At 28.1% G+C, this 26648-nt stretch overlaps 1 protein-coding gene, 1 non-coding gene and 1 pseudogene across 2 annotated transcripts; 2 read left to right on the top strand and 1 right to left on the bottom strand.

Annotated features, from left to right (window-relative positions):
- Positions 1 to 318: 318 nt before the first annotated feature.
- LOC110642844 (60S ribosomal protein L30-like) lies at positions 319 to 24511 on the top strand (annotated as a pseudogene).
- On the top strand, positions 7174 to 7280 carry LOC131175647 (small nucleolar RNA R71). Its single transcript, XR_009145840.1, has one exon. It is a non-coding gene; the product is annotated as a small nucleolar RNA R71 (small nucleolar RNA).
- LOC110642843 (uncharacterized) lies at positions 23770 to 25563 on the bottom strand. Its single transcript, XM_021795021.2, has one exon. It carries the CDS (start codon positions 25459 to 25461, stop codon positions 24676 to 24678), a length of 786 nt encoding a protein of 261 aa, XP_021650713.2. The 5' UTR covers positions 25462 to 25563; the 3' UTR covers positions 23770 to 24675.
- Between the last annotated feature and the right edge of the window lie 1085 nt (positions 25564 to 26648).

Genomic DNA, 26648 nt, shown 5'->3' on the forward strand with positions numbered 1-26648 from the left:
TGGGTTGTACCCTCCTATCCTTGAGTCTCTTAAAAGCTGCTTTTTGAATTGTATCAGGAAGAGGCCAAGGTAGCTTCGATACCTGTGAAGCTACTGAAATTGTCTTTTTGCTGGAAGAGGGTGTGGAGGCTGGAGTTTTTGGCTTTTTGGGTGGTGGTTCCGACAATGGGGTGGGTGGTTCTTTGCGTTTGGATAGAGGAGGGGCAGAGGACATGGGTCGCACAGATTTCGACTGGATTTTTCGTTTGTACGTGGTTGTGGGAGGTGGTGGGGGTGTCGCTTGTGGAGGGGAATCGGGATTGGGAGGTATCGTGGACAATGGCGAAACCTGGAGAGGGGAAACTGGACGGGAATGGGGAGGCGACTCCATGGGATCCCGATAGTGAGAATGGAGGAGGTGAGTGAAAAGAAGAAAATTGAAGAAGAATGAGAATTAGGGCAAATGTAGTGAGAATCAAAATGGAGAAGAAGGAGTGAGGAGGAGTTATGCCGGAATGAGGATCGTGAGAGGGGAACAGTGAACAGGGATATCGGGGGGGTGAAGGTGGGAAAGAAAAAAAAATTTGCCGAAAAGAAAAGTTTGATTTAAACGGGTTTTGTAAAAACTGCATAAGGGGAAAGTGAATGTGCATAGCTTATGCACTAGCTTATGCAAGTTTCGCCCTGTTTTGAAGTTCAGAAAAATATGTCATGCGGAAGTGCATAAGCTATGCACTCCCCTTATGCACCTCTCGGCAGCTTTTGAAATTTGGGAAGTGAAGTTATGCGGGAGTGCATAAGTCATGCACTCCCCTTATGCACCTCTCGGCAGCTTTTAAAATTTGGGAAATGAAGTTATGTGGGAGTGCATAAGTCATGCACTCCCCTTATGCACCTCTCGGCAGCTTTTAAAATTTGGGAAATGAAGTTATGCGGGAGTGCATAAGTCATGCACTCCCCTTATGCACCTCTCGGCAGATTTGGTTTTTCAGAGAATCGGGTCATGCAGAAGTGCATAGGTCATGCACGCTGCTCATGCAGACTTCGGCAACTTTTGGAATTTGGGTTGGTGGTCATGCAGAAGTGCATAAGCTATGCACTCTGCTTATGCACTCTTCGGTGGGTTTTGAGACTCAGAGTGTGAGGTCATGCAGAAGTGTATAAGTTATGCACTCTGCTTATGCACCTCTCGGCAGGTTTGGAGATTCAGAGTTTTTGGTCATGTGGAAGTGCATAAGTTATGCACCCTCCTTATGCAGACTTCGACAGAGAGAGAAAATGAGGAATTTGAAGTTATGCAAATGTGCATAGGTCATGCACTCTGCTTATGCAAGTTTCTAAAGATATGAAATTTGACAAAATTAGGCTATGCAGAGTTGCATAAGCTATGCACTCTTCTCATGCACTTTGCAACAGGGATGAAAATGGTAAAAATTGTGGTTATGCAGGATTGCATAAGCTATGCAGTTGCTTATGCACAATTCAACAAGATTAAGATTGCAATGGAACATGAATTGCAAGTGTGAAAAATACTTTAGAATGAAGAAATATAATTCCATGAAGCATAAACCATGAGAAATTTTCACCAAAAACACATCAATATATACAAAGTTCATCAAAAATGCATCACACAAGCTTGTAGAAGATGGATCCTGCATAAAAGGCATTTGTGACCCATGCCATTTTCACTCAAAATCTGTAAATCAACATTTAGCACATTAAAACTCAATAAAATCTGCATAAAGTTGTATCTATTCACAAATGATGAACTCCCCAAGTCATGCCAAAAAAAAATGCAGCATTTCCACCTTAAATCCCACAACCCAAATAAGCTCATAACTGCAAAAATGGCTCACTTACCACCATATTAACATTAAAAGCACATTTACTTAAAAGTTACACACCCAACCTCACCAAGAACATAAGCCATCTACTGCAGACACCCTCTTTACTGCAGAATGTCATTTTTTTGCTCTGCATAAATCAGGTAGCAACCCAAGGACATAATTCATCTGCTGCAGACCTTTCCTTGCTGCAGATTTCATTTTTCCTCTCTGCATAAACCAGGTAGCAGACCCTGCACTGGTTATGCAGCAAAAATCAATCAATTTGTAGGAGATTTAAAGAACATAATTTCAGGTTAAGGGTCACTCCCCAGCAGTTCACCAACCTTCCTCCATTGAAATACATCTACAAGGGACAAAATTCAACAAATGTCAAAAATTGAATTTGGGGAGATTCAAGATAAAAACAAAAGTAATGAAAGTAAAAGTAAATCAGCAAAATAAAAATAAAAGGACTTGGGATGCCTCCCAAGAGGGCTAATTTATAGTCCTTAGCTGGACTCTTCATGAATTTCAGTGAAAAAGAGGTGAGGGATTGGAGAGCTTATAACAGCTTGCTCCCTTTGTTGGGTCTCCAGTTATGTAATGCTTCAATCTATGCCCATTGACCTTAAAATTCCCAGATTTTTCACTCCAAACTTCAATTGCTCCATAAGGGAAAACCTTAGAAACTCTATATGGACCAGTCCACCTTGACTTAAGTTTTCTAGGGAACAATTTCAATCTAGAGTTGAACAACAAAACTAAATCACCCTCTTTGAATTCCTTTTTCCTAAGATGCTTATTATGCCAAACTTTAGTTCTTTCTTTGTAAATACGGGCATTTTCATAAGCATCCATCCTTAGTTCTTCAAGCTCATTAAGTTGTAATAATCTTTTCTTACCAGCTTGCTTAAGATCAAAATTCAAGGTCTGAATGGCCCAATATGCTCTATGTTCTAGCTCCACAGGTAAATGACAAGACTTACCATACACCAACCTAAAGGGAGTAGTTCCTATAGGGGTTTTGTAGGCAGTCCTATATGCCCATGAGGCATCATCTAGTTTGATAGACCAATCTTTCCGAGAATTGTTCACTGTTTTCTCCAAGATATGTTTGAGCTCTCTGTTAGAAATTTCAACTTGTCCTGAAGTTTGAGGATGGTATGGGGTAGCTATCTTGTGCACTACACCATACTTCCTCATTAAGCTCTCAAATTGCTTATTACAAAAATGGGAACCCCCATCACTAATTATAGCCCTAGGAGCTCCAAATCTGCTCAAGACAAATTTCTTCAAGAATTTCACTACCACTCTAGCATCATTAGTTGGAGTTGCAATGGCTTCCACCCACTTTGACACATAGTCAACCCCAACTAAGATGTATCTATTACCATATGAAGGAGGGAATGGCCCCATAAAATCTATTCCCCAAACATCAAATAATTCCACTTCAAGAATATTATTTAGGGGCATTTGATCTCTTTTTGACAAATTTCCACTCCTTTGACATTTATCACAATCCAACACAAATTTCCTCACATCCTTAAAAAGATTTGGCCAAAAGAAACCAGCTTGCAAAATTTTACTAGCTGTTTTAGAGATTCCAAAATGTCCTCCATAATCAGAAGCATGGCAATGATGCATAATACTCTGTATCTCCTCTTCAGGAATACATCTTCTAATTAGACCATCACAGCATCTCTTAAATAGTAAAGGATCATCCCATCTATAAAATTTCACCTCATACAAAAACTTTTTCTTTTGTTGCCATGTCATACCTAGGGGTAAAACTCCACAAGATAGATAATTCACAAAGTCTGCATACCAAGGTAGTTTAGCAACAAGAGAGAAAAGTTGTTCATCCAAGAAAAACTCATCAATAGGGATTTCATCCAATTCTTCTTCATCCAATTTCAACCTACTAAGATTATCAGCAACTACATTTTCAGCTCCCTTCTTATCTCTAATCTCCAAATCAAACTCTTGTAGCATCAGAATCCACCTAATGAGCCTAGGTTTAGCCTCCTTTTTACGGAGCAAATACCTGATGGCTGCATGATCTGAAAATATAACCACCTTTGAGTCAATAATGTAAGGTTTGAATTTTTCTAATGCAAAGACAATTGCTAAAAATTCCTTTTCAGTTGTTGCATAATTTGTTTGAGCCTCATCCAGTGTTCTACTAGCATAATAAATAGCATAAGCCTTTTTGTCCTTTCTTTGACCAAGAAACACCCCAATTGCATAGTTGCTAGCATCACACATAATTTCAAAAGGTAGGCTCCAATCGGTGGTTGCATGATTGGTGCGATGATAAGAGCTTGCTTCAACTCGCAAAAGGCATCCAAACACTCTTGGTCAAATACAAATGGTGTGTCATTACTTAACAAATTAGACAAAGGTTTGGCTATTTTAGAAAAATCCTTGATAAAGCGTCTGTAGAACCCGGCATGTCCTAGGAAACTTCGAATTCCTTTGACATTGGTAGGAGGAGCCATCTTCTCTATCACTTCAACCTTGGCTTTATCAACCTCTATTCCTCTGTTAGACACCAAATGTCCAAGCACTATCCCTTCCTGAACCATTAAATGACACTTTTTCCAGTTTAACACAAGGTCAGTATCTGCACATCGCTGCAAAACTTTAGAAAGGTTAGCCAAGCATATGTCAAATGAAGATCCATAAACAGAAAAATCGTCCATAAAAACCTCCATTATGTCTTCAATGAAATCTGAGAAGATTGCCATCATGCACCTTTGAAAAGTGGCTGGTGCATTACACAACCCAAATGGCATCCTCCTATAAGCAAAGGTTCCATATGGACAAGTGAAAGTGGTTTTCTCTTGATCATTTGGATGGATAGGGATTTGAAAAAAACCTGAGTATCCATCTAAATAGCAAAAATAAGAATGTCTAGCCAATCTTTCTAACATCTGATCAATGAAGGGAAGTGGAAAATGATCTTTTCTAGTGGCAACATTTAATTTTCTGTAATCTATGCACATTCGCCAACTAGTCACCGTTCTAGTGGGAATTAATTCATTATTTTCATTTTTGACTGCTGTCATTCCACCCTTTTTTGGAACAACATGTACTGGGCTCACCCAAGTACTGTCTGAGATAGGGTATATGATCCCTGCATCAAGCAACTTCAAAATTTCCTTTTTAACAACTTCTTTCATATTTGGGTTCAACCTCCTCTGATGTTCAATAGATGGCTTACAATTTTCTTCCAAAATGATTATGTGCATGCAAAAGTGTGGGCTTATTCCCTTAATGTCATCTATGGTGTATCCCAAAACTTTCCTAAATTGCCTCAACACTCTTAACAACTTATCAGCCTCTAAGGTACTCAAGTTTGCATTTACAATTACTGGATAAGTGTTATTAGTGCCAAGAAATTCATACCTGAGCTGAGAAGGAAGTTGCTTAAGTTCTACCTTAGGTGCATCTTCTTCCTTGAATGATGGTTGCTTAAATTCGGCTTTTTCCTTTTGTGTGAGTTGAAAAACTGGAGCAGAAATAAATGGTGGACTACCCTCTAAGTGTTGAGCATATGCAGCCACGTGAGGGTTGTCATAGTCTATGCCTCCTCCATGAACCAAACAATTTTCAAGTGGATCTTCTGGATATTTCTTTCTGAAATGTTCTTCAACCAGCTCATCAATAATATCATTTCTCAAACAAGTATCAGCTTCAGAATGATGCTTCTTCATAGTGTTATTAATGTTCAAAACCAATTGCTCTTCACCAACTCTAAGAGTCAGCTTTTCTCTCTTAACATCAATCAATGCTCCTGCTGTAGCTAGAAAGGGTCTCCCCAAGATAATTGGAATATTAGAATCCTCCTCCATGTCCAAGATGACAAAGTCAACAGGTATATAGAACTTTCCAACCTTCAGAGGCACATTCTCCAAAATCCCTTCAGGATACTTGATTGATCTGTCAGCTAACTGAAGAGAAATGTGGGTTGGCTTAAGATCTCCCATATTGAGCTTTTCATAAACGGAGAGGGACATAAGGCTAACACTAGCCCCTAAATCACATAAAGCTTTTGTAGAACATGATTCCCCAATGTGGCATGGAATTGAAAAACTCCCTGGATCCTTGAGCTTTGGAGGAAGTTTCCTTTGGAGGATAGCACTACATTCTTCTGTCAAAGCTACAGTTTCATGGTCTTCAAGTCTCCTCTTATTTGAGAGAATCTCTTTTAAGAATTTTGCATAAGAGGGCATTTGTGAAAGAGCATCAACAAAAGGCACATTAATGTAAAGCTTCTTCAAAACCTCTAAGAACTTCCCAAATTGCTTATCAAGCTTGGCTTTTTGAAATCTTTGTGGAAAGGGAAGCTGTGGCTTGTAGGGCTCAGGAGGTATATATTTCTCTTCTTTCTCTTCAACCTCCTCTTTACCTTTTTCTGCACTCTCTTGTTTTTCACTCTCATCAATTTCTTTCTCATTTTCTCTCTTCTCACTATTTTCACTTTTCTCATTTTTTTCACTCTTCTCATTATTTACAACTTTCCCACTTCTTAAAGTAATAGCTTGACACTGCTCTCTTGGGTTTTCTGGTTGACTTGGTAGTTTTCCAAAAGACTTGGCACTTGAGGAAGATGCTTGTTGTGCAATCTGATTTTCCAAAGATTCATTATGTGTTTGCATCTGTTCTAGCCTTGCTTTCATCTCTCTCATCTCCTCATCATACTTATTTTGGTTAGCAAGAATCTGTTGCAATAAAGCTTGATGGTGGAATTTTGTTCTTCTTTGTTTTGGTGGAGGATTCATATTTTTCTGAAAATTAGGCAATGGTTGCCTATTTTCTTGATATGGAACTCCTTCTTCTTTGTTGTGGTTGAAAATTCTGATTTGAAACTTGACTTTGCTGATTTCCCCATGAAAAGTTGGGATGATTCCTCCAATTTGGATTATAAGTTTGAGAATAAGAATTCCCCATTTGCTTGTTTCCATAATTACTAACATATGCAGCTTGTTCTCCATAATCTACTCCACAACTGGTAGTTCCTTCTGCATAAGCCACTTGTTGTGAACTTCCAGATGATGATGATGAACTAACCAACATACTCAAATCTTCCATCTTCTTAGCCAAAACATTTGTAAGTGCATCGAACTTTGCATTAATCATATTGAATGGATCAAGATCATACATTCTAGCAGCTTGCCTCCTTTGAGTTGGTGCTGGTCCTCTTGGACTACTCCAAAGATGAGTATTCTTTGCAATTTTCTCCAATAGCTCATAAGCTTCATCTTCATGCTTCATAATAAATTCTCCTCCTGTTTGAGCATCAATAATCCCTCTAATTGCAGGAGTGACATTTGTGTAAAAATTCTGGTTTATCATCCATTTCGGAATGGCATGATGTGGGCATAGTCTCTCTAATTCCTTCCATCTCATCCATGATTCATAAAGAGTTTCATCCTCTCTTGGTCTGAAAGCTGTCATTTGATTCCTCAGTTCTTGAGTTTTTCCAGGTGGAAAATATTGTGCAAGAAATGCATCAGTGAGTTGCTCCCAATTTGTAATGGAGTTGTGAGGTAAAGAATCAAGCCAATCCAATGCTCTATCTTTCAAAGAGAATGGGAATAGCTTCAATCTTGCTGCATCATCAGACACTCCAGGTTGTTTTTGCATGTCACAAATCATAGCAAACTTCTTCAGATGTGTGTGTGGATTTTCAGAAGGATGTCCTCCAAATTGAGAATTTTGAATCATTTGAAGAACTCCAAAATCCATCTTGTAACTATTTGCATCAATCCTTGGTCTTGCTATACTTTCTCTCAAGTCATCAAAACGTGGAAAAGCATGATCCATCATACTTCCCCTAGGCACGTTTGCATTAACAACTTCTTCACCTTGGGCTTCATTTTCATTGTTTCGATCATTTCCAATATTACCACCAATTCTAATTCTTTCATCAGCCATGTCTGTTTCTAATTCAATTTCTCTCAAAGCTTCTTTTCTTTTTCTGGTTTCTTTCTTGTTGGCCTTACAAAATTTCTCAATTTCAGGATCAAACAATAAGGATGTGTCACTTGTGCTTCTAGCTCTTCTCATAAAAGATTAAAAGTACCTGAAAAATAACAAACAAACACAAAATGAAAAGATAACAAAAACTAAAATAAAACTATAGACAATTAAAATAATCAAGAATTCAATCTTAAACAAACAACTCCCCGGCAACGGCGCCAAAAACTTGATGTGGCCCAACCGCAAGTGCACGGGTCGTACAAATATCTGAGAAAGATATCGTTCCCACGAGGAGTTGAGTTAATGATTGAATTTTTGATATAAAAGTTGACTAAATCGAAGTATTTTTTTGAAATTAAAGTAATGAATTGATGGGTATTGAGAATGTGAAATCTATATGTGCAAAATTAATATTCTATTCATCAATGTATTAATTAAACTAAAATTGCTTCAAATTGAAATAAGCAAGTTCAAATATGGCAAGATTCTAAAATGACAAGCAATTAAATTCAATTGAAAATTAGCAATGATAAAAAGGCGATTCCGGAGTTCGGGATTTCATATTCGAGCTATTTTGGGATTTTTAATTAGTTATCCAATCTTGTGAAACTAATGGGTTTTAAGGAGATTAATTCTTAAATCCTTTGAACTCCCTTTCGAGTGAGACAAAGAGTGTCTTAATCAATCTAATCCTACTTTCGTGGACTTAGAATTAATTAAGACCCATTAAGTTCTTTAATTAATATGTGAATCCTCTTAATCCTTAGCCTATTTCTAGGTCTAAGTTAATTAAGTCCAATTTCTTGATTATCTATCACAAGGCCTTCTCCTTTCGGTGCTTCAACCATGGATTAAGAACATTACTTAATGGGATCCTACACTAAGCATGTCATTAAGCACACAAGAAATGAATAAAACTCATTAAGACCACAAAATATGGATTACCCAATCAAAATCCACAAAATATCTCAAATATTACAACCCTTACTCCAGAATCAAAGGTAAAACTACTCACTATCCATAATGCTTACAAGATATATTGAGTTTAAATGGAAATAAAGCTTTAATCTAAGCTAAGGAATAAGAAATTAAATACTAGAAATATAGAAAAATGTAAGGGAAGAAAGAAATCTGCAAATCTTGGTTGAAAATGGTGTGGAAGGTGAAAGTGACTCTTCAAATTCTGCCTCTCCTGTCCTTTCCTTTTCTGCTCCTTGTCTCCTCCCCTAAAATGGGAAAATGAGACTATTTATAGCATTTTTCTGACATGGAGCCCTAAAATGGTATATTCTAGGAGGAATTATCTGAGGGAATCTTCTGCCAGCTCATTAATGAACTCTTTATGGGACTGCATAAGTGGACTGCATAAGTTATGCAGTCCCTTATGCGATTTTAGCGATCTGGTTCACTTATGCGAAACTGCATGACTTGGTGCATAGGTTATGCAAAATTCCGTGAAGGTGCATAAGGGAGGCGAGAATGTGCATAAGCTATGCAGTCTCCTTATGCACATTTCGGTTGGTTCTGGAATAGTGATTTTTCTCCTTATGCAGATCTGCATAGCTTATGCGGCAAGTTATGCACAATTTGATCAATGCATATTTCAGCTTGAAAACTTGTTTTTGACATCTTTGGCTGTAGAAGTCACTCCTCAATGGCAAAATTTCTCTTCAGTCCTTCAAAAACACCATTTTCCCTACAAAACAAAGTAAAAGATACAAATTAATCCAAAATTGACAATTATGGAAAACTAACTAATTAACTAATGAAATTAGCTAAAAAAATAACTAATAATAGAATAAAATAGCTATGAAATTAGACCTAAATGACTATGCAAAATGTATGCATCAAATTTCTAAAAGAATAGTGTTATAAAAAAAAAATTTTAATTGTCTTAGATGAAAAATGACGGATAATTATTCAAAAAATAATTTTTCTCTATTTAGATCATTTTTGTATAAAAATTTTTAAAGTTCATATTCACTTTTTTTTTCTCTTATAATAAGTTATATTATATTAATATTATGACACTTATTAATAAATTAATAAATTTTTTATGTGTAGAAGTTTATTAAAGAAAACAAAAACAATTACATATAGAATGTGTTAAATTTTGATTTCAACAATTAATTTAATTTGAATTATTTTATTTTGAAGTTATTCAAAGTTTATTTAATCTGTATAAAATGTGATAAAATTAAGGGTAAATTCAATGATTTATGTAATCGGATTCAAAACAGACTATTTAAATTGTCTCAATGTAACTCCAAAGTTATATGAATAAAATTAATATATATATATATATATTGAGAAAAAAAATATTCCGTAATTTGTAAATTACTTTCAGTTTAACATAAATTATTTTATTTTATAGCAAGTTGGATGGATAATCAAAATCTATTTAATTAATTCGTCATGAAGTCACCCAAAAGAAATAAATTTAAAATATTCGTAATTTAAAATAACCCAAATGGTCTAAAATGATTCATAATTATTTTATACTTGACACTATAAAATTAACTTATAATATTATTTTTAAAAAAATAAATAGTAAGAAAAATTATTATTTAGTCCATGTATTTTAATGGAACGAATTATTTAATTTCTGTATTTTGAAAAATATATTATTTAGTCTATGTATTTTACTTTTGTTAAATTCTTTAGTTCCTCAATCAAATTTTCTATTTGTAATTAGCAGTCAAACTATTATTTAGTCTATTTACTTTAGTAAAATTAATTATTTGGTACCTATATTTTAAAAAAATACTATTATTTAATCATCTATTTTAATAAAAATAATTAGTTGATCTTTGTAACTTAAAAAACACAATATTTTAAAAAATATATTCTTAGATGAAAATGAAAATTTTATTGTACGAAAAATAAATATGAATTTACATTTTTTAAAATTATTCAAATATTTTTTCAATTGTCTATACATCATTTTTATGTTTTTCTTTATTGGAAAATGTTTTGTTGGATTATCGCCTTAATTACTTGAAAATCTTAGGGAATTGATTAACCATTTTATATAAATAGCCTGTACTATTTTCTATTGAAAGAAAAAAATAGCAAGAAAATAAGAAGGAAAATAGTGTAAGTGTAAATGGAGCGAATTAAATATGGCAATAAAGAGAGTTGAAATAGTTTGGGCATAAATTACACTCTACTTTCATTTTGCTTTTATTTTTAAAATTATATTTTATATTATAATAAAGATTGACAATCTTCAGAAAATATGATTAATAGTTGAAACATCAGTTAATAATATTTAAAATATATAAAATATTTTTAATAATTTATAGAAAATAAAAAAATAAACTCTATATTTTTAATTTCAATTTAATTTCTAACAAGACGAGGGTGAAAATAGCAGAACGAGTTCTACATATTACATACCATTTCTATATATATATGATTCTTGGGAAAATTTTATCATAATTTAATAAAAAAAATTTTATCTGTGTAAAAAAAATTATTTTATCAATTACAATTTTTTATGTATTGAAAAAAATTCTATAATTAAATAAAAAATTTAAAAGTAAAGTTAAGATAGAGGCACCAATAATGATTTGTATATATGCTAAGTTAATATTGACAATTGAAGACTAATTAAGGAGGCAAAGGGCCATCAAGAGTTCTTTTTACTATAAACTCTCTCTTGTAGTTCAAGTTTAGAAAGCATGATTAACTCTCTCTCTCTCTCTCTCTCTCTATATATATATATAAAGGAGATTGAAAGAATATAAGATGTTAATTAAGAGTCAATTGTGTCATTGGTTGCGTATTTTAGCAGTCCATTTGATTTTGATGTATCCATTAATTAGCTTTGGAAATAACCTTCATTCTCATTATTGAATGCATACTTTCTTACTTCTTCAAGTCTACTATGCCATTATTGCCCGACAAAACCATGTCTAAGATTTTTGCCTTTCAGGAGAACGATTTTTAAAATAGTGTTTAATATTTTGATTTTAATTAAAATATTATTTATACTATTAAGCAGAATATTATTTATAGTTTAAAAAAAGTGAGATATTTTTACACTAGTATTTAGAGGTTGAGGTAATTTTTCATGAAATATTATCTTTTTTAACTTTTAGGCCTTGTTTAACAATAACTTTTAAAGCAGCATTTATTATGTTGACTATAGTTAAAATACTATCTCTCTTATTTATATTATTTGATGGAATATTATTTATACTAATATTTAGAAGTTGAGACTTTTAGGCCCTGTTTGACAACAACTTTTAAAGCGGCGTTTATTATTTTGACTATAGTTAAAACACTACCTCTTTTATTTATACTGTTTGATGGAATAATATTTATACTAATATTTAGAGATTGAGAGAGTGGCTCATGAAAATTTATCCCTCCTAACTTTTAGATATTGCATAAGTATTTTGATTAAAGTTAATAAGATTATATCACTATTTTCATATTTAACAACTAATCTAACAACTATTTTTACTGAACACTTCTGCTTTAATAATTATATGAATAGCTAACTACTAACAATTAATATCTAATAGATAATGGCTAGTAAAATAGTTAGTAGCTACTATAACAGAAGATGATACCACTATTTTTACATTTAATAGCTATTCAATAATTATTTTTATTGGACATTTCTAAATTATTATATAAATAATTAATATCTAATAGTTAGTAAAATAGTTGATAGCTATTATAACATCTAACGACTATTAAAACAATTAATATTATTGAACATATCTTTTATAACAAAATTTAAGAAAATATATAAATTATTAATAAATATAAACTCAATTTGAGGTTTTTTTTTTTTTTCTCATTTGTAAGTATAAAAGATATATTTATGTTGTAATATGTTTAATAATAGGTTGTAGAATATAATAATAGACTTAATAATTTATTGAGTCATATATATTTTTGTTAAGTTGTTTGTGTCTTTTTGGTAATGATTTGTTTTATTTTATCATATTTTTATGGAGTTGTTTTTTCTAACTGAGGATTTGTTCATAAAATATTTGGATTTTTTTTTTAATTGGATTGCAATATGAGGTGTAATTTTTTACCCTAATAAGATTATTAGATTGGACTTGTATAAATACTATAGAATCAAACAATGGGCGTAAATCATCACAAAGTATAATATTCCTTTTATCAATTGTTCAAACTAAATATTTGTTAATACGATTATGCTCTTTAAATTAAAATAATTATTATATTTATTTTTATATATGTGATTTATGTTAAATTTATTTATGTAAAAATATAATAACACAATGTTTTGTATTTTAAATTTATATTTATATTTTAATTAATAAAATATATTTTTTCTAAAATATTATTGAGTCATAGATTTAAGGCAAGTTTTTTCCCCTTTTTTTAGAAATTGAAATGCTAATTTGCGTTGAATGTTTCATTGAAAAGGACCAAGACCTTGAATAAATCAACAAAATTACTGCTTTCAGCTATTGAACCGAAAGCATCCTCTCACGTCTCAAATCAATCCATTTAATGACAATTTAATTCAAGGGAAAGACCCAAATCATCAAATTTCAAAGGACTATTTGTCAATCTTTGATTAAAAAACAGCCAATTATTTAAAATTTTTATAGTTATGTCAATTTTTTTAATTTTAAATTTATTTAATCATATTGAAATTTGAAGTTAAAAAATGCTTACATAATAGCTGAATGAAACAAAAATATTATTTTAAATTATGAAATCCATATAATTATAATTAAAACATTACTTTAAAAAAAATTTAGACCCAAATATATAATCCCACTAAAATAGAATTGCAAATAATTTTTGAAATTGAAATAAAATTACTATAATTTTTTTATATAATTGGATCTAACTGAAAAATTACTATAATTTTAATAAAATTATAAGCTAAAATTATAAGCACCATGAAAAAAAAAAATTCCTTCATTTTCTCATATTATAAATTCCTTGAAGAGTATGTTAGCATATATGGTATTTGTTTTGTGTTGTTTCCATTAGCAAAGTCATAATTCCAGCATTATAATTATTATTGACAACATTATATTTAGTGTAATGATTTGGGGAATGGGCACACTTCTCTAATCCTTTGCTTCATACACCAAAAAATAAAAATGTATTTGTTTCGCATGGCTATTAAGAATGAGTAGAAGAAAGCAATAATAGGCACCAAGCTATCATAATATGGCTTTAGTTTTATTATTATTACTATTATTCAAACCCTTTTAAAAGATAAATTAAATAGTATTATATAAGTTTGAGCCCCAACTAGTGTTTCAAGACCTTATTTTTTGGAATTTTAAAAAGTTGGGTTTATTAAAAATGATAATAATATATTTATTAATAAAAATTATTTTTTAATTTAAATTTAATTTCTAATCTTAATTCTTAATAAATGGTTTAGTGATTTGGAGAGAATGTTGAACAAATTATATATTAGTTTATTTTTAATATGAACTTATACGAGTTATTAAGTTATTTTGCATATTAAAACGACTAGTCAAATTAATATTGTAATCTATTTCATTATATTCACACTTTATTTTTTATAATTTTTGGATGTGAGATATGTAATCCCAACATATACATATTTATATTATATATTATATATAAAAAAATGAATATAACTTTTTTTATCTTGTAATATATTGTGTTAATTTATTGATTTTTTGCAATAATATATATATATAAATGGCCTTTTAATCAAAATTTCTGCTTATCATTGATCATTATTCAAATTTTAAAGAATTTTATTAATGAAAATAGCAATTTAAATATTCTTTGAGGAATACGAAATTTTAAAAGTTATAAATAGAGATTATATAAATTAACAACTCAATTTATTAAAATAAAACAGGTTTTGAGCAAGTTCTCATATAGTATATCCAAATAATTTTTTCTAGTTATATAGCAATATATTCAAATAGTAGAATTATTAAATAATATTTTTTTGAAAGATTTTATTATTATTAAATAAATTTAGATAAACAGTAAGGCAATTTTTTGCATACTCCACTTGTTACGTTTTTGTCCACTGTTAACCTTCTACTTTGTGAAAGTTTGATAATCTTTACGACTTTCTCTAATGATACCATCAAAGTTCTAATTAAGTACTGGCAATTATTGAGGTAATAATTAAGTACTTTGGGTTTCAATTTGTTTTTTAATGAGCTCTTTAATAATTTAAAATATAACATAAATTCTTAACTCTTTTTAATTAAAAATTTTAAATTTTTTAATATAAATAATAATTTTTTATCAAAAAAGTTAGGTAAAATGGTCTATTCCTTCATTAATATTTTTTGATTTATGTGACTACAAAAACAGCAAATTTTTAAAAGAATAATGTTGTAAAAGTTTTTTTAATTGTTTAAGATAAAAAATGACGTGCTATTATTAAGAAAATTGTTATTTAGATCATCTATGAATAGAAATTTTTAATTTTTAATTTTATATTTTTTTTTTCTTATGTTATATTTATGTTATGATGTTTATTAATAAATTAATAATTTTTTTATTTAAAAGAAAATTATATGTAGAAACTTGTTAAAGAAAAAAAAATTATATATAGAAGGTGGTAAATTTTGATTCGAACATTAATTTAATTTGAATTATTTTATTTTGAAGTTATTCAAAATTTATTTAATCTGTATAAAATGTGATAAAATTAAGGGTAAATTCAAATTCAATGATTTATATAATTAGATTCAAAACAGACTAATTTAAATTGTCTCAATGTAACTCGAAAGTTATATGAATAAAATTAATTTAAAAAAAATAGTTTGAGAAAAAAAAAAATCCGCAATTTGCAAATTACTTTCAGTTTAACATAAATTATTTTTTTTTTTATAACAACTTGGATGGATAATCAAAATCTATTTAATTAATTCGTCGTGAAGTCACCCAAAAAAAATTTAAAAATATTCGTAATTTAAAGTAACCCAAATGGTCTAAAATGATTCATAATTATTTTATATTTGACACTATAAAATTAATTTATAATATTATTTTTTCAAAAATAATTATTAGAAAAAATTATTATTTAATGTATATATTTTAATGAAATAAATTATTTAATTCCTATATTTTAAAAAATACACTGGTCAATACATTTTACTTTTATTAAATTCTTTAGTTCCTCAATCAAAATTTCTATTTGTAATTGACAATCAAACTATTATTTAGTTTATTTACTTTTGTGAAATAAATTATTTAGTATTTACATTTTAAAAAATATTACTACTTAATTTATCTATTTTAATAAAAATAATTAGTTGATCTTTGTAACTTGAAAAATATAATATTTTAAAAAATATATTCTTAGATGAAAATGAAAATTTTATTATATATAGACTAAATCTGAATTTGTATTTTTTAAATAATTCAAATATTTTTTTTTAATTCTCTAGACATCTTTTTTATGTTTTTCTCTATTGAAAAATATTTTCTTGGATTATCGTCTTAATTACTTAAAAATCTTAAGAAATTGATTAACCATTTTACATAGACAGCTTGTACTATTTTCTATTAAAAGAAAAAAAATAGCGAGAAAATGAGAATAAAAAAGTGTGAGAGCAAATGGGAAGAATCAAACATGGTGATAGAAAAATAAAGGAAGGTAAAAGAAAAAAGACGAAGAGAAAATTAGGGTAAGTTGGGTATAAAAAGTAATCAAATTGACTAAAGAGTTAATAAAATAAAATTATATAAATTAACTAGTGAGTTTTTCTAAATATAAGGATAGACTAATTAATTTTACTAAAATATAATAATCAAATTATATTTTGATTGACATTAAAATTTTTAATTATTAAAAAAATTAAATAATTTAATTGATTAAAAATAAAGAAACTAAATAATAAATTTTTTAAAATAATAAAATTAAATAATTAATTTTAATAAAATATAAATAATAAATAATAATTTTTCCTAAATATTATCGTCTAGTGCTCGACCAGCAGACTAGTCGAGCTGACTGGTCGACAATAATAAAAGCACAACCAAAAAGTTGAAACGCAAATATTTTTAATGATTTATACAAAATTAAAAAATAAACTATATATTTTTAATTTCAATTTAATTTCTAACAAGGCGAGAGCGAGAGTGAAAATAGCAAAACGAGTTCTATTTATTACATACAATTTCTATATATGATTCTTGGGAAAATTTTATCATAATTTAAATTTTGAACAAAATAAAATTTATTTTATCTGTGTAAAAAAAAATTATTTGATCAATTACAATTTTTTATGCATTGAAAAAAATCCTATAATTAATTAAAAAAATTAAAAGTAAAGTTAGGGTAGAAGCACCAACAATGATTTGTATATATGCTAAATTAATATTGACAATTGAAGAACTAATTAAGGAGGCAAAGAGCCATCAAGAGTTCTTTTTACTATAAACTCTCTCTTGTAGTTCAAGTTTAGAGAGCATGATTAACTCTATATATATAAATGAAGTTGAAAGAAACTATAAGATTCTAATTAAGAGTCAATTATGTCATTAGTTGCGTATTTTAGCAGTCCATTTGATTTTGATGTATTCATTAATTAGCTTTGGAAATAATCTTCCTTCTCATTATTGAATGCATACTTTCTTACTTCTTCAAGTCTACTATGCCATTATTGCCCGACAAAACGGTGCCTATGATTTTTGCCTTTGTGATAATTTTTAAAATAGCGTTTAATATTTTATATTTAATTAAAATATTATTTATATTATTCGGTATGATAGTATTTGTAGTTCAAAAAAAAGTAAGGTATTATTTATACTAATAGTGATTTATAAAACTTACTCTGAACTTTTAGGCCTTATTTGACAATAATTTTTAAAGTAATATTTATTATTTTGACTATAATTAAAATATTATTTCTCTTTATTTACACTGTTAGATGACATAATATTTATATTAAGATGTAAAAGTTAAAAGAGTAACTCTTGAAAAGTTGCCCCTCTTAAATTTTAGAGATTAAATATGTATTTTATCTAAAGTTAACAAGATTATATCACTGTTTTTATATTTAACAGCTAATCTAACAGATATTTTTACTGAACACTTCTGCTTTAACAATTATATAATAGCTAACCACTAACAGCTAATATTTAACAATTAATAGCTAGTAAAATAGCTGATAGCTACTAAAACAGTTAACAACTACTAGAATGAAAGATAATACCACTATTTTTACATTTAATAGCTGATTAATAATTAGTTTTATCGGACTCTTCTAAATCGCTATAAGCTAATATCTAATAGTTAATAAAATATTTGATAGCTACTATAATAATTAACGGCTATTAAAATAATTAATATTACTGAACACATCCTATATAATAAAATTCAAAAAAATATATACAAATTATTAATAAATATACATTCAATTCGAGTTTTTTTTTTTTTTTCTCATCCGTAAGTATAAAAGGTCTTTTTATGTTGGCATATGTTTAATAATAAATTGTGGACTATAATAATAGACTTAATAATTTATTGAGTCATATATATTTTTGTTAAGTTATTTGTATCTTTTTAGTAAGGATTTGTTTTATTTATCATATTTTTATAGAGTTATTTTTTCTAATTGAGGATTTGTTCATAAAATATTTGGATGTGTCTTTTGTTTATTTGAATTGGATTGCAGTATGAGTTGTAAATTTTTGCTCTAATAAGATTATTAGATTGGACTCGTAAATCATCACCAAGTGTACCTTTTATCAATCGGTCAAACTAATATATTTATTTTTATATATGTGATTTAGATTGAATTTGCTTATGTAAAAATATAATAACACAACTTTAAATTTATATTTATTTTTTAATTAATAAAATATATTTTCTGTAAAATATTATTGAGTCATAGATTTAAGGGAAGTTTTTTTTCCCCTTTTTTTAGAAATTGAAATGCTAATTTGCGTTGAATGTTTCGTTGAAAAGGACTAAGACCTTGAATAATTCAACAAAAGTACTGCCCATTACAATTTTCTGCTATTGAATCCAAAGCTTACTCTCATGTCTCAAATCAATCCATTTAATGACAATTTAATTCAAGGGAAAGATACAAATCATCAAATTTCAAAGGACTATTTGTCAGCCTTTGATTAAAAAAAAGTCAATTATTTAAAATTTTTATAGTTATGTCAATTTTTTTTAATTTTAAATTTATTTAATCATATTGAAAATTGAAGTTAAACATTGCTTACATAATAGCTGAATGAAATAAAAATATTATTTTAAATTATGAATTCATATGATTATTATTAAAACATTACTTTAAAAAAAAATTTTAGACCCAAATATATAATCCCACTAAATAGAATTGCAAATTATTTTTGAAATTGAAACAAATTACTATATTTTCTTTTATATAATTGGATCTAACTGAAAAATTACTATAATTTTAATAAAATTATAAACGCCATGAAAAAAAAAATTCCTTCATTTTCTCATATTAAAAATTCCTTGGAAAGTATGTTAGCATAGGGTATTTGTTTTGTGTTGTTTCCATTAGCAGAGTCATAATTCCAGCATTATAATTATTGTTGACAACATTATATTTAGTGTAATGATTTAGGGAATGGGATTAAAAAATAAAAATGTATTTGTTTCGCATGGCTATTAAGAATGAGTAGAAGCAAGCAATAATAGGCCCCAAACCATCATAATATGGCTTTAGTTTTATTACTATTACCATTATTCAAACCCTTTTAAAAGATAAATTAAAGAGTATTATATAAGTTGAACTCCAACTTGTGCTTCAAGACTATATTTTTGGGAATTTCCAAAAGTTGGGATTATTAAAAATGACAAAAATATATTTATTAATTTTTTTTTTGTCTAAATTCAAATTGTAATCTTAATTCTTAATAAATAGCTTAGTGATTAAACTGTTAAATTTAAAAAGAGTATTGGTCAAATTATGTATTAGTTTATTTTTAATCTTTTGAACTTATATAAGTGATTAAATTACTTTATATATCAAAATGATTAGTCAAGTCAACATTGCAATCTATTCACTTATATTCACCCTTTAGTTTTTATATTTTCCAGATTTGGAATATGTAATTCCAACGTATAGATATTTATATTATGTATTATATATAAAAAAATAGATATAATTTTTTTTTTATCTTGCAATATATTGTGTTAATTTATTGATTTTTTGCAATAATATATATATATATATATAATTTTAAATGGCCTTTTAATTAAAATTTCTGCTTATCATTGATCGTTATTAAAATTTTAAAGAATTTTATTAATCAAAATAGCAGTTTAAATATTCTTTGAGGAATACTAAATTTAAAAATTATAAATAGAGATAATATAAATTAACAACTCAATTTATTAAAATAAAACAAGTTTTGAGCAAGTTCTCATATAGTATATCCAAATAATTTTATTCTAGTTATATAGCAATATATTTAAATTGTAAAATTATTAAACAATATATTTTTAAAAGATTTTATTATTATTATTATCATTAATTAGATTTAGATATACAGTAAGGCAATTTTTTGCATACTCCACTTGTTACATTTTTGTCCCCTGTTAACCCTATACTTTGGGAAAGTTTGATCATCTTTATGACTTTCTCTAATGATACCATCAAAGTTCTAATTAAGCACTGGCAATTATTGAGGTAATCAAACAGTGGTTAATTATCCATTTGTTTAAGTCCTTAATTACACCAAATTATTTTTTTAGGGATCATATTAAAAATACTTATCAAATTTGAAAATTTTTTCTTTCATTTTTACTTATTATTATAGATAGCTTAATTATGACTACAAATGCAGCAATATAACTTACAACCTCTATCTACTTTTATCTATTACTTTTTAAAAATTATGTTGTCTAAAATTATTTATTATTTTAAGAATATTAAAGTGTATTAATTAATATTTTTTAAAAAATTTTATCTTATTTCTAGTAATGAAAATAATTATTTTTACAATTTTTTATGACTCATCTTATCACATTCTCTCTTTTAATTAAGTGAGATAAATGGTAATTTAATTAAATTAAGAAAAAAATTTTTATAATTTAGATAATTTATTTATTTGATCATTGTTACCAAGTATATTTATTCTCCACTTAATTAATTAGGGTGTTTAATTCATGGGCCAATATCAAGAAAGTAATATTTGACATATACTAAGCGCTAGGGTGTGTTTTTTGAGAGATTATATGGTGACACTCGACCCATTAATTATTTAACACGTGGATATTTATAGTTACTTTAAAAAAATTACTCCCTCCATGTTTTTTAAAGTTTTTTTTATAAAAAAATATTAATAATTGATTAAATTATCTTTATATTTAATTAAAATAGAGAAAGGTGATAAGGAATAGATAAATGTGTGAGGATAGCATAGAAATGAATAAAGTTAAAAAAAAAATTAATGCTTCCTTAATCTTCTAAAATAACAAGTAAAATAAGAAAAAAATTTTTGAAAAAATATCACTTGAAATGAAACGGAGAGAGTATTTGATAGTATTTATTACTAGAGTCCACTTTCATATTTACCGGACTTACTTTCATCTATATATTTTAAATTTATTGGTTTAGCATCTTATGATCTGTTCGCTAACAATTTTTAAGGTAGCGTTTAACGTTTTTATTATAGTCAAAATACTATTTTTCTTATTTATACTGTTCGGTAATAGTGTTTATATTGACTTTTACTAGTTGAGAGAGTGATTAATGAAAAATTATCCCTACTGACTTTTACAGGTTGAGAGAGTGATTAATGAAAAATTATCCCTTCTATCTTTTATAGGTTGAGAGAGCGTTTAACTAAAGTCAATAAAATTTTATCATTATTTTTATATTTAATGCTATTTTTACTGAACATTTTTACTTTAACATCTATATAAGCAGCTAATCACTAATAACTAATATATAACATCTTATTGCCAGTAAAATAATTGATAACTATTAAAACAGCTAACAACTATTAAAACAGTAAATATTACCGAACAATGGCCTATGTAGAATTGCTTATATGTTTTACTTCCTTTTTCTTGTTTACATGTTTTCACTTTATTAATTTAAATTTACTTATTTAAATATTAAAATCTTCAATTATATTTTTAAATAAAATTAAAAATTTTAATACTAAAAATGCCTTCAATATCATTCATCAATTTTTCTTGAATGATTCATGCTTTAAATTATCAAAAAATCTTATTTTAAAGAAAAATAAATTTTGTGTTTTTAATGCCAACAGCATCTTTAATATATATTTTTTTAATCAAAGATCAAACAGCTCATTTTTTCACTAGAAATAACTCAGCTAATTTTTTTTTTTTAATACCAGAATATTATAGAATCAAACTTCTTAATAATTTGATATCAATTAATAAGTAAGGCATGAATCCAAAAGAAAACGTTTTTATTGAGAAAGCACCTTATTTTTATATATGCCATATGCAAACTTCTAATAAGAATATGAAAGAGGTCCTTATCTTTGTCATCTTAGGATATGGCTCTCTCTTGTATAATTGACAAATTAATGGGGATCATTCTTATGCTCTTCACATTAATTCAACAATGGCAATGTCATTAATTTTTTTCTTTTGGGTATAGTAAGCTCTAACTAAAATTTGAGCTAAAGACCTCACAATCATGGAAATTAAGAGTGGAACCATTCAATGACCAGAGGACTATAGCCTCCAAAAGTTTTTAAAATTAAAATTGCATCCATAAATTTCAATTTATTTTTTCAAAAAATTATTATTTACCTCTCAAAATTTTTAAAATTAAAAATTTTTATATAAATTTTAGTGTATTTTTTAAAAAATTATTGTTTGCCCACCAATATTTTTATATATATTTTAGCTTCTACGTAAATTTTATTCATATTTTTCATATTATTTAATTTTAATATTTTATATTTTTATTTTAATCTCTATAGTTTTATTAAGATTTTATTTAATTTCTTTTTAATAATTATTTTTTACTCTCAGATAAATTTTTGGTTCTACTCTTGTTATAGACAATTAACTGAGTTAAAGTTTTTAACTTTTTAATGATTATAAAGAAATTTTCCTTTTTATATAGCATTGTCTTCGACTTAAATGAATCATAAAAGACTTTTATCTTAATTTAAACTTATTAAATCAACTTATAAGCCTTAAAAATATACTAACATATTTATTTATAATAATTTTTTACTTTATAAATTATGCTTAAAAACTAAAAAAAAATAAGTTGAAGACCCAATTTGAGTTTGATAAAATATTTTAATTATTTTCATTTAATTTTTAAAATTTTATCATAAATTTTATTTAATATTTTTTAATTATTTTAATAATAATATATTTATAAATTATTTTTTATTAAATACATTAATTATTTATCAACCACTTATATATACTTTAATTATATATATAATTACTTAAAATTTTAAATATTTATAAGCCATTAATTTTTATAACATAAGCCTAACACCTCCATAATAACTTAATAATATAATATATTCAGTAATTATTTTATTAAATATAATCTTTTACTTTCTATATAAGTAAAAGGTGTTGCGTCTAATCATCTCTTCTACCTAAAAGGTGTAAAAGCCAAATCCAAAATAAAACATTTATGCGTAATATCAAATGTCCCATTAGAATTGTACCAAAATGAAACAATTTTCTAGTAAAAAAAAAACAATTTTATGAGAAAATTTCGTCACATCTCTTATCCTCCAACAAGACAATTTTGAATGTTCAATAAAACAAAGTTTGATATAAAACTATTTTATGGTAAAGTTTATTTATCATATTATGGCCGGATTTCCTTATACTTCACCAACTCCAAAAATAAAGAGGCAAAACACATAATTAATTATAATATATAATTTTTTTATTATAAAATATAATTAATACAATTCTAAAAAAAAATTAATAATTATATTATTAATAAAGAAATAAACATGGAATTTTATGTCAATATTGACATCCTTGTGATCAGCATTCAATGCCATGGCCAACTAACCACACAACAAATTAAATAAAATATATATTAAAAAATTTTAATTTTCATCCACTAAAGGGGAACATTATAAGCCATGTTCCGTCGGTGTACCCTATCATCCTCCCTTCTAGGTCGAAGCAATATTTTGTCTTTTTTACCCTTTCAATCTATAATAAAATATCTACTTTCTGACCTATTTACCCCTCTGACTTCAAGCCACCATCAAACTCTTATAGGGACAAGATTGTCCATAAAATCACATGCGCGCACGTCCATGGCACGTGACAACTATCAACTGTGTCTCAACCGCGAGTAGTTATACGGCAGCCTAGAATTGTGGGGTTTCGGCGGCGGGACTCCCACTGAAGCAAATCCCTAATCAACTCAAAGATATCAGCTTTAATCCACTGCGAAAATGGCTAGCTGTTGGCAAGAAAGCTAAAAAGACCCATGAGAGCATCAACAACAAGCTCGCTCTGGTGATGAAGAGCGGAAATTTCACTCTCTGCTACAAAACCGTGCTTCGCTCTCTCAGGAATTCTGAAGGCAAACCTATTATAATTTCAAACAATTGCCCACCGCTCAGAAAATCGGAGATTGAGTAATATGACATGCTTGCAAAGGTCGGCGTCGACCATTACAATGGAAACAATATTAACTTGGAAACTGCTAGTGGCAAGTATTTCCGTGTTTTCTTGCTTGAGAAATATTGACCCAGGTGATTCTGATATCACGAAGAGCCTCCCTGGTGATCACTGATCGGATTGCATATCTAGTTTTATCTTGCAGCAGAATTGTCTCTTTCGGCATCTTCTTTTCTTCATAGAACATGTCCAATACCCTTCAATGTGTATTGTTTTTCCCCATAAAGTGCTTGTTTATCAAAAAAAAAAAACAAAAGAAAAAACTACCAACTGTGTCTTTTATGCCGGGGGTATGTAAAACGACGTCGTTACTGCAACGCTGGCGTGATCCCTGCAGCTCAATACTCTGAGAAGCTTACTAGAGCCCTTGCCAACCGGAGGCTTCTTCACGGTATCGGAAAGAGGTGGCGGAAACATCATAGTTGAAGAATTCCGTCGAACCTGACGGCTTTTTATATCTCTTAGCTCCATCTCTGTAGGAGGCTTCACCACTCCAAACATAAGCACGTACCATCTTGGCTTCGCCGCCTTTTTAACCATTCCATCAACTTTTCCAATACTTCTTACGGAGGAGTTCCGGTCAATAGTTTTATAGGATTCCGGTGAAGTTCTAGAGGTGGAAAACCTCTCAAGTTTACGGTAATCAAGAGAGCGACTATTTCTCATCATGAGTTTGGTAGCATTGATACTATTTGAACGAGAAACAGAGCTATGCAACCCAGAAAGAGACTCAGATCGGCGGCAAAAGGAATTGCGCCGTTTGTCTTGATGAGGGTGAGTTTTGAGGGTTTGGATTGGAGGGGAGAGGTCTTTATTTAAGGGTACAAGCTTGCCGCAGAAGATGACGTCATCAGCTGAGCACATCTCGGAGCTGAGGTCGCTGAAGAACTCGAAGAATTCAGACGGCTCTGAGGATGTTCTTCGACTGTGGGTGGACATATTTGAAATCATTTCTCTATTGTCATCTTCTAGTGGAAGGTCGCAAAGAGAGAGTGCCTCTTCTTCTTCCTCTTCTTCTACTTCTTCTTCTTCTCGGTGGCAGCGGACACCTGTGTATTCTCCCATTGATTTTGGAAGAGAGAGAGAGAGAGCAAATGTTGAAGAGGTGAAGTTTGAATTGTGTTTTCCAAATGGAAAAGAGGTCAATGGTATATATATATATATATATATATATATATATATATATATATATATATAATTTTTCTTAATTAAATCATATCATACATATAACATATGAGATATATATCAAAATTCACCTATAAATATTATATCTTCGAGCTAAGAAATCATATTATAAAATTGTGATTTTATGTGAACAGTTTACAAGAAATGGCAAGCTAATAGAAATTAAACGTATAAACAATTGTAATTATTAAATTTTAAAAAAGAATATTTAATAATTATTTAGTAATTATAATTTTATATAATTTACTTATTTATATATAGCTAAGTTTTATTTATTTGTCATTATGTATAGGTTATATAATTATTTTTTGGATTCATAATTTTATATATATATAAATTATTTATATTTTTATTATTGGTTAAATTTAAAAAATAATAATAAGAAAATGAAAGAAAAAATTGTGCATTCAAATTTCAAACCCATCCCCAACAAGCGGCTTAGACCATTATACCAAAGAGTCAAACCATCATTTTCTAAATTGGCCCCGTTTTCTTAATATAATAATATTATATAGCAAAATAAAAAATAATTTAAATAAGCTACGCACGTCAACATGGCATTATCATGCGTTTATTCAGAAAAAAAAAAGAAAAAAAGATTATCATGTGTTTCCTCATGGTTCATAATTCTCTATCAAACTATACACGATGATAATGTCAATTTAACTTGATTGTCTTTATTTATTTTTTATTTTTTCTTAAAGTGTGGTTGGTTTTGAGCTTACTCCACCTTATAAACAATTATATATACAAAAGCCTTTATTATTTTTTTCTAGAAACTCTTCTTTTTCTCTATATGCCTCATTATTTCTCTTTCTTTCATTTCTTCTTTTTCTCTTTTAAATCTCTTTTTGAGTTTTTTCGAATTAATGTTTTTATTATTTTATTATTATTATTATTATTTTCTTTTAATAAACTCTTATATCTATATCTATTTAAAATCACTGTAACAAATATTAGAATTAACAACAAAATTTTATAGTAATATTAATTTTATTGCCTATAAAGCTAATATAAAAATGTAACATGAACAGTTAATACTAATAGTAAATAAAAAAAAATATGGC

The sequence above is a fragment of the Hevea brasiliensis genome, chromosome 17 (assembly GCF_030052815.1).
Source record: "Hevea brasiliensis isolate MT/VB/25A 57/8 chromosome 17, ASM3005281v1, whole genome shotgun sequence".
Lineage (NCBI taxonomy): Eukaryota > Viridiplantae > Streptophyta > Magnoliopsida > Malpighiales > Euphorbiaceae > Hevea > Hevea brasiliensis.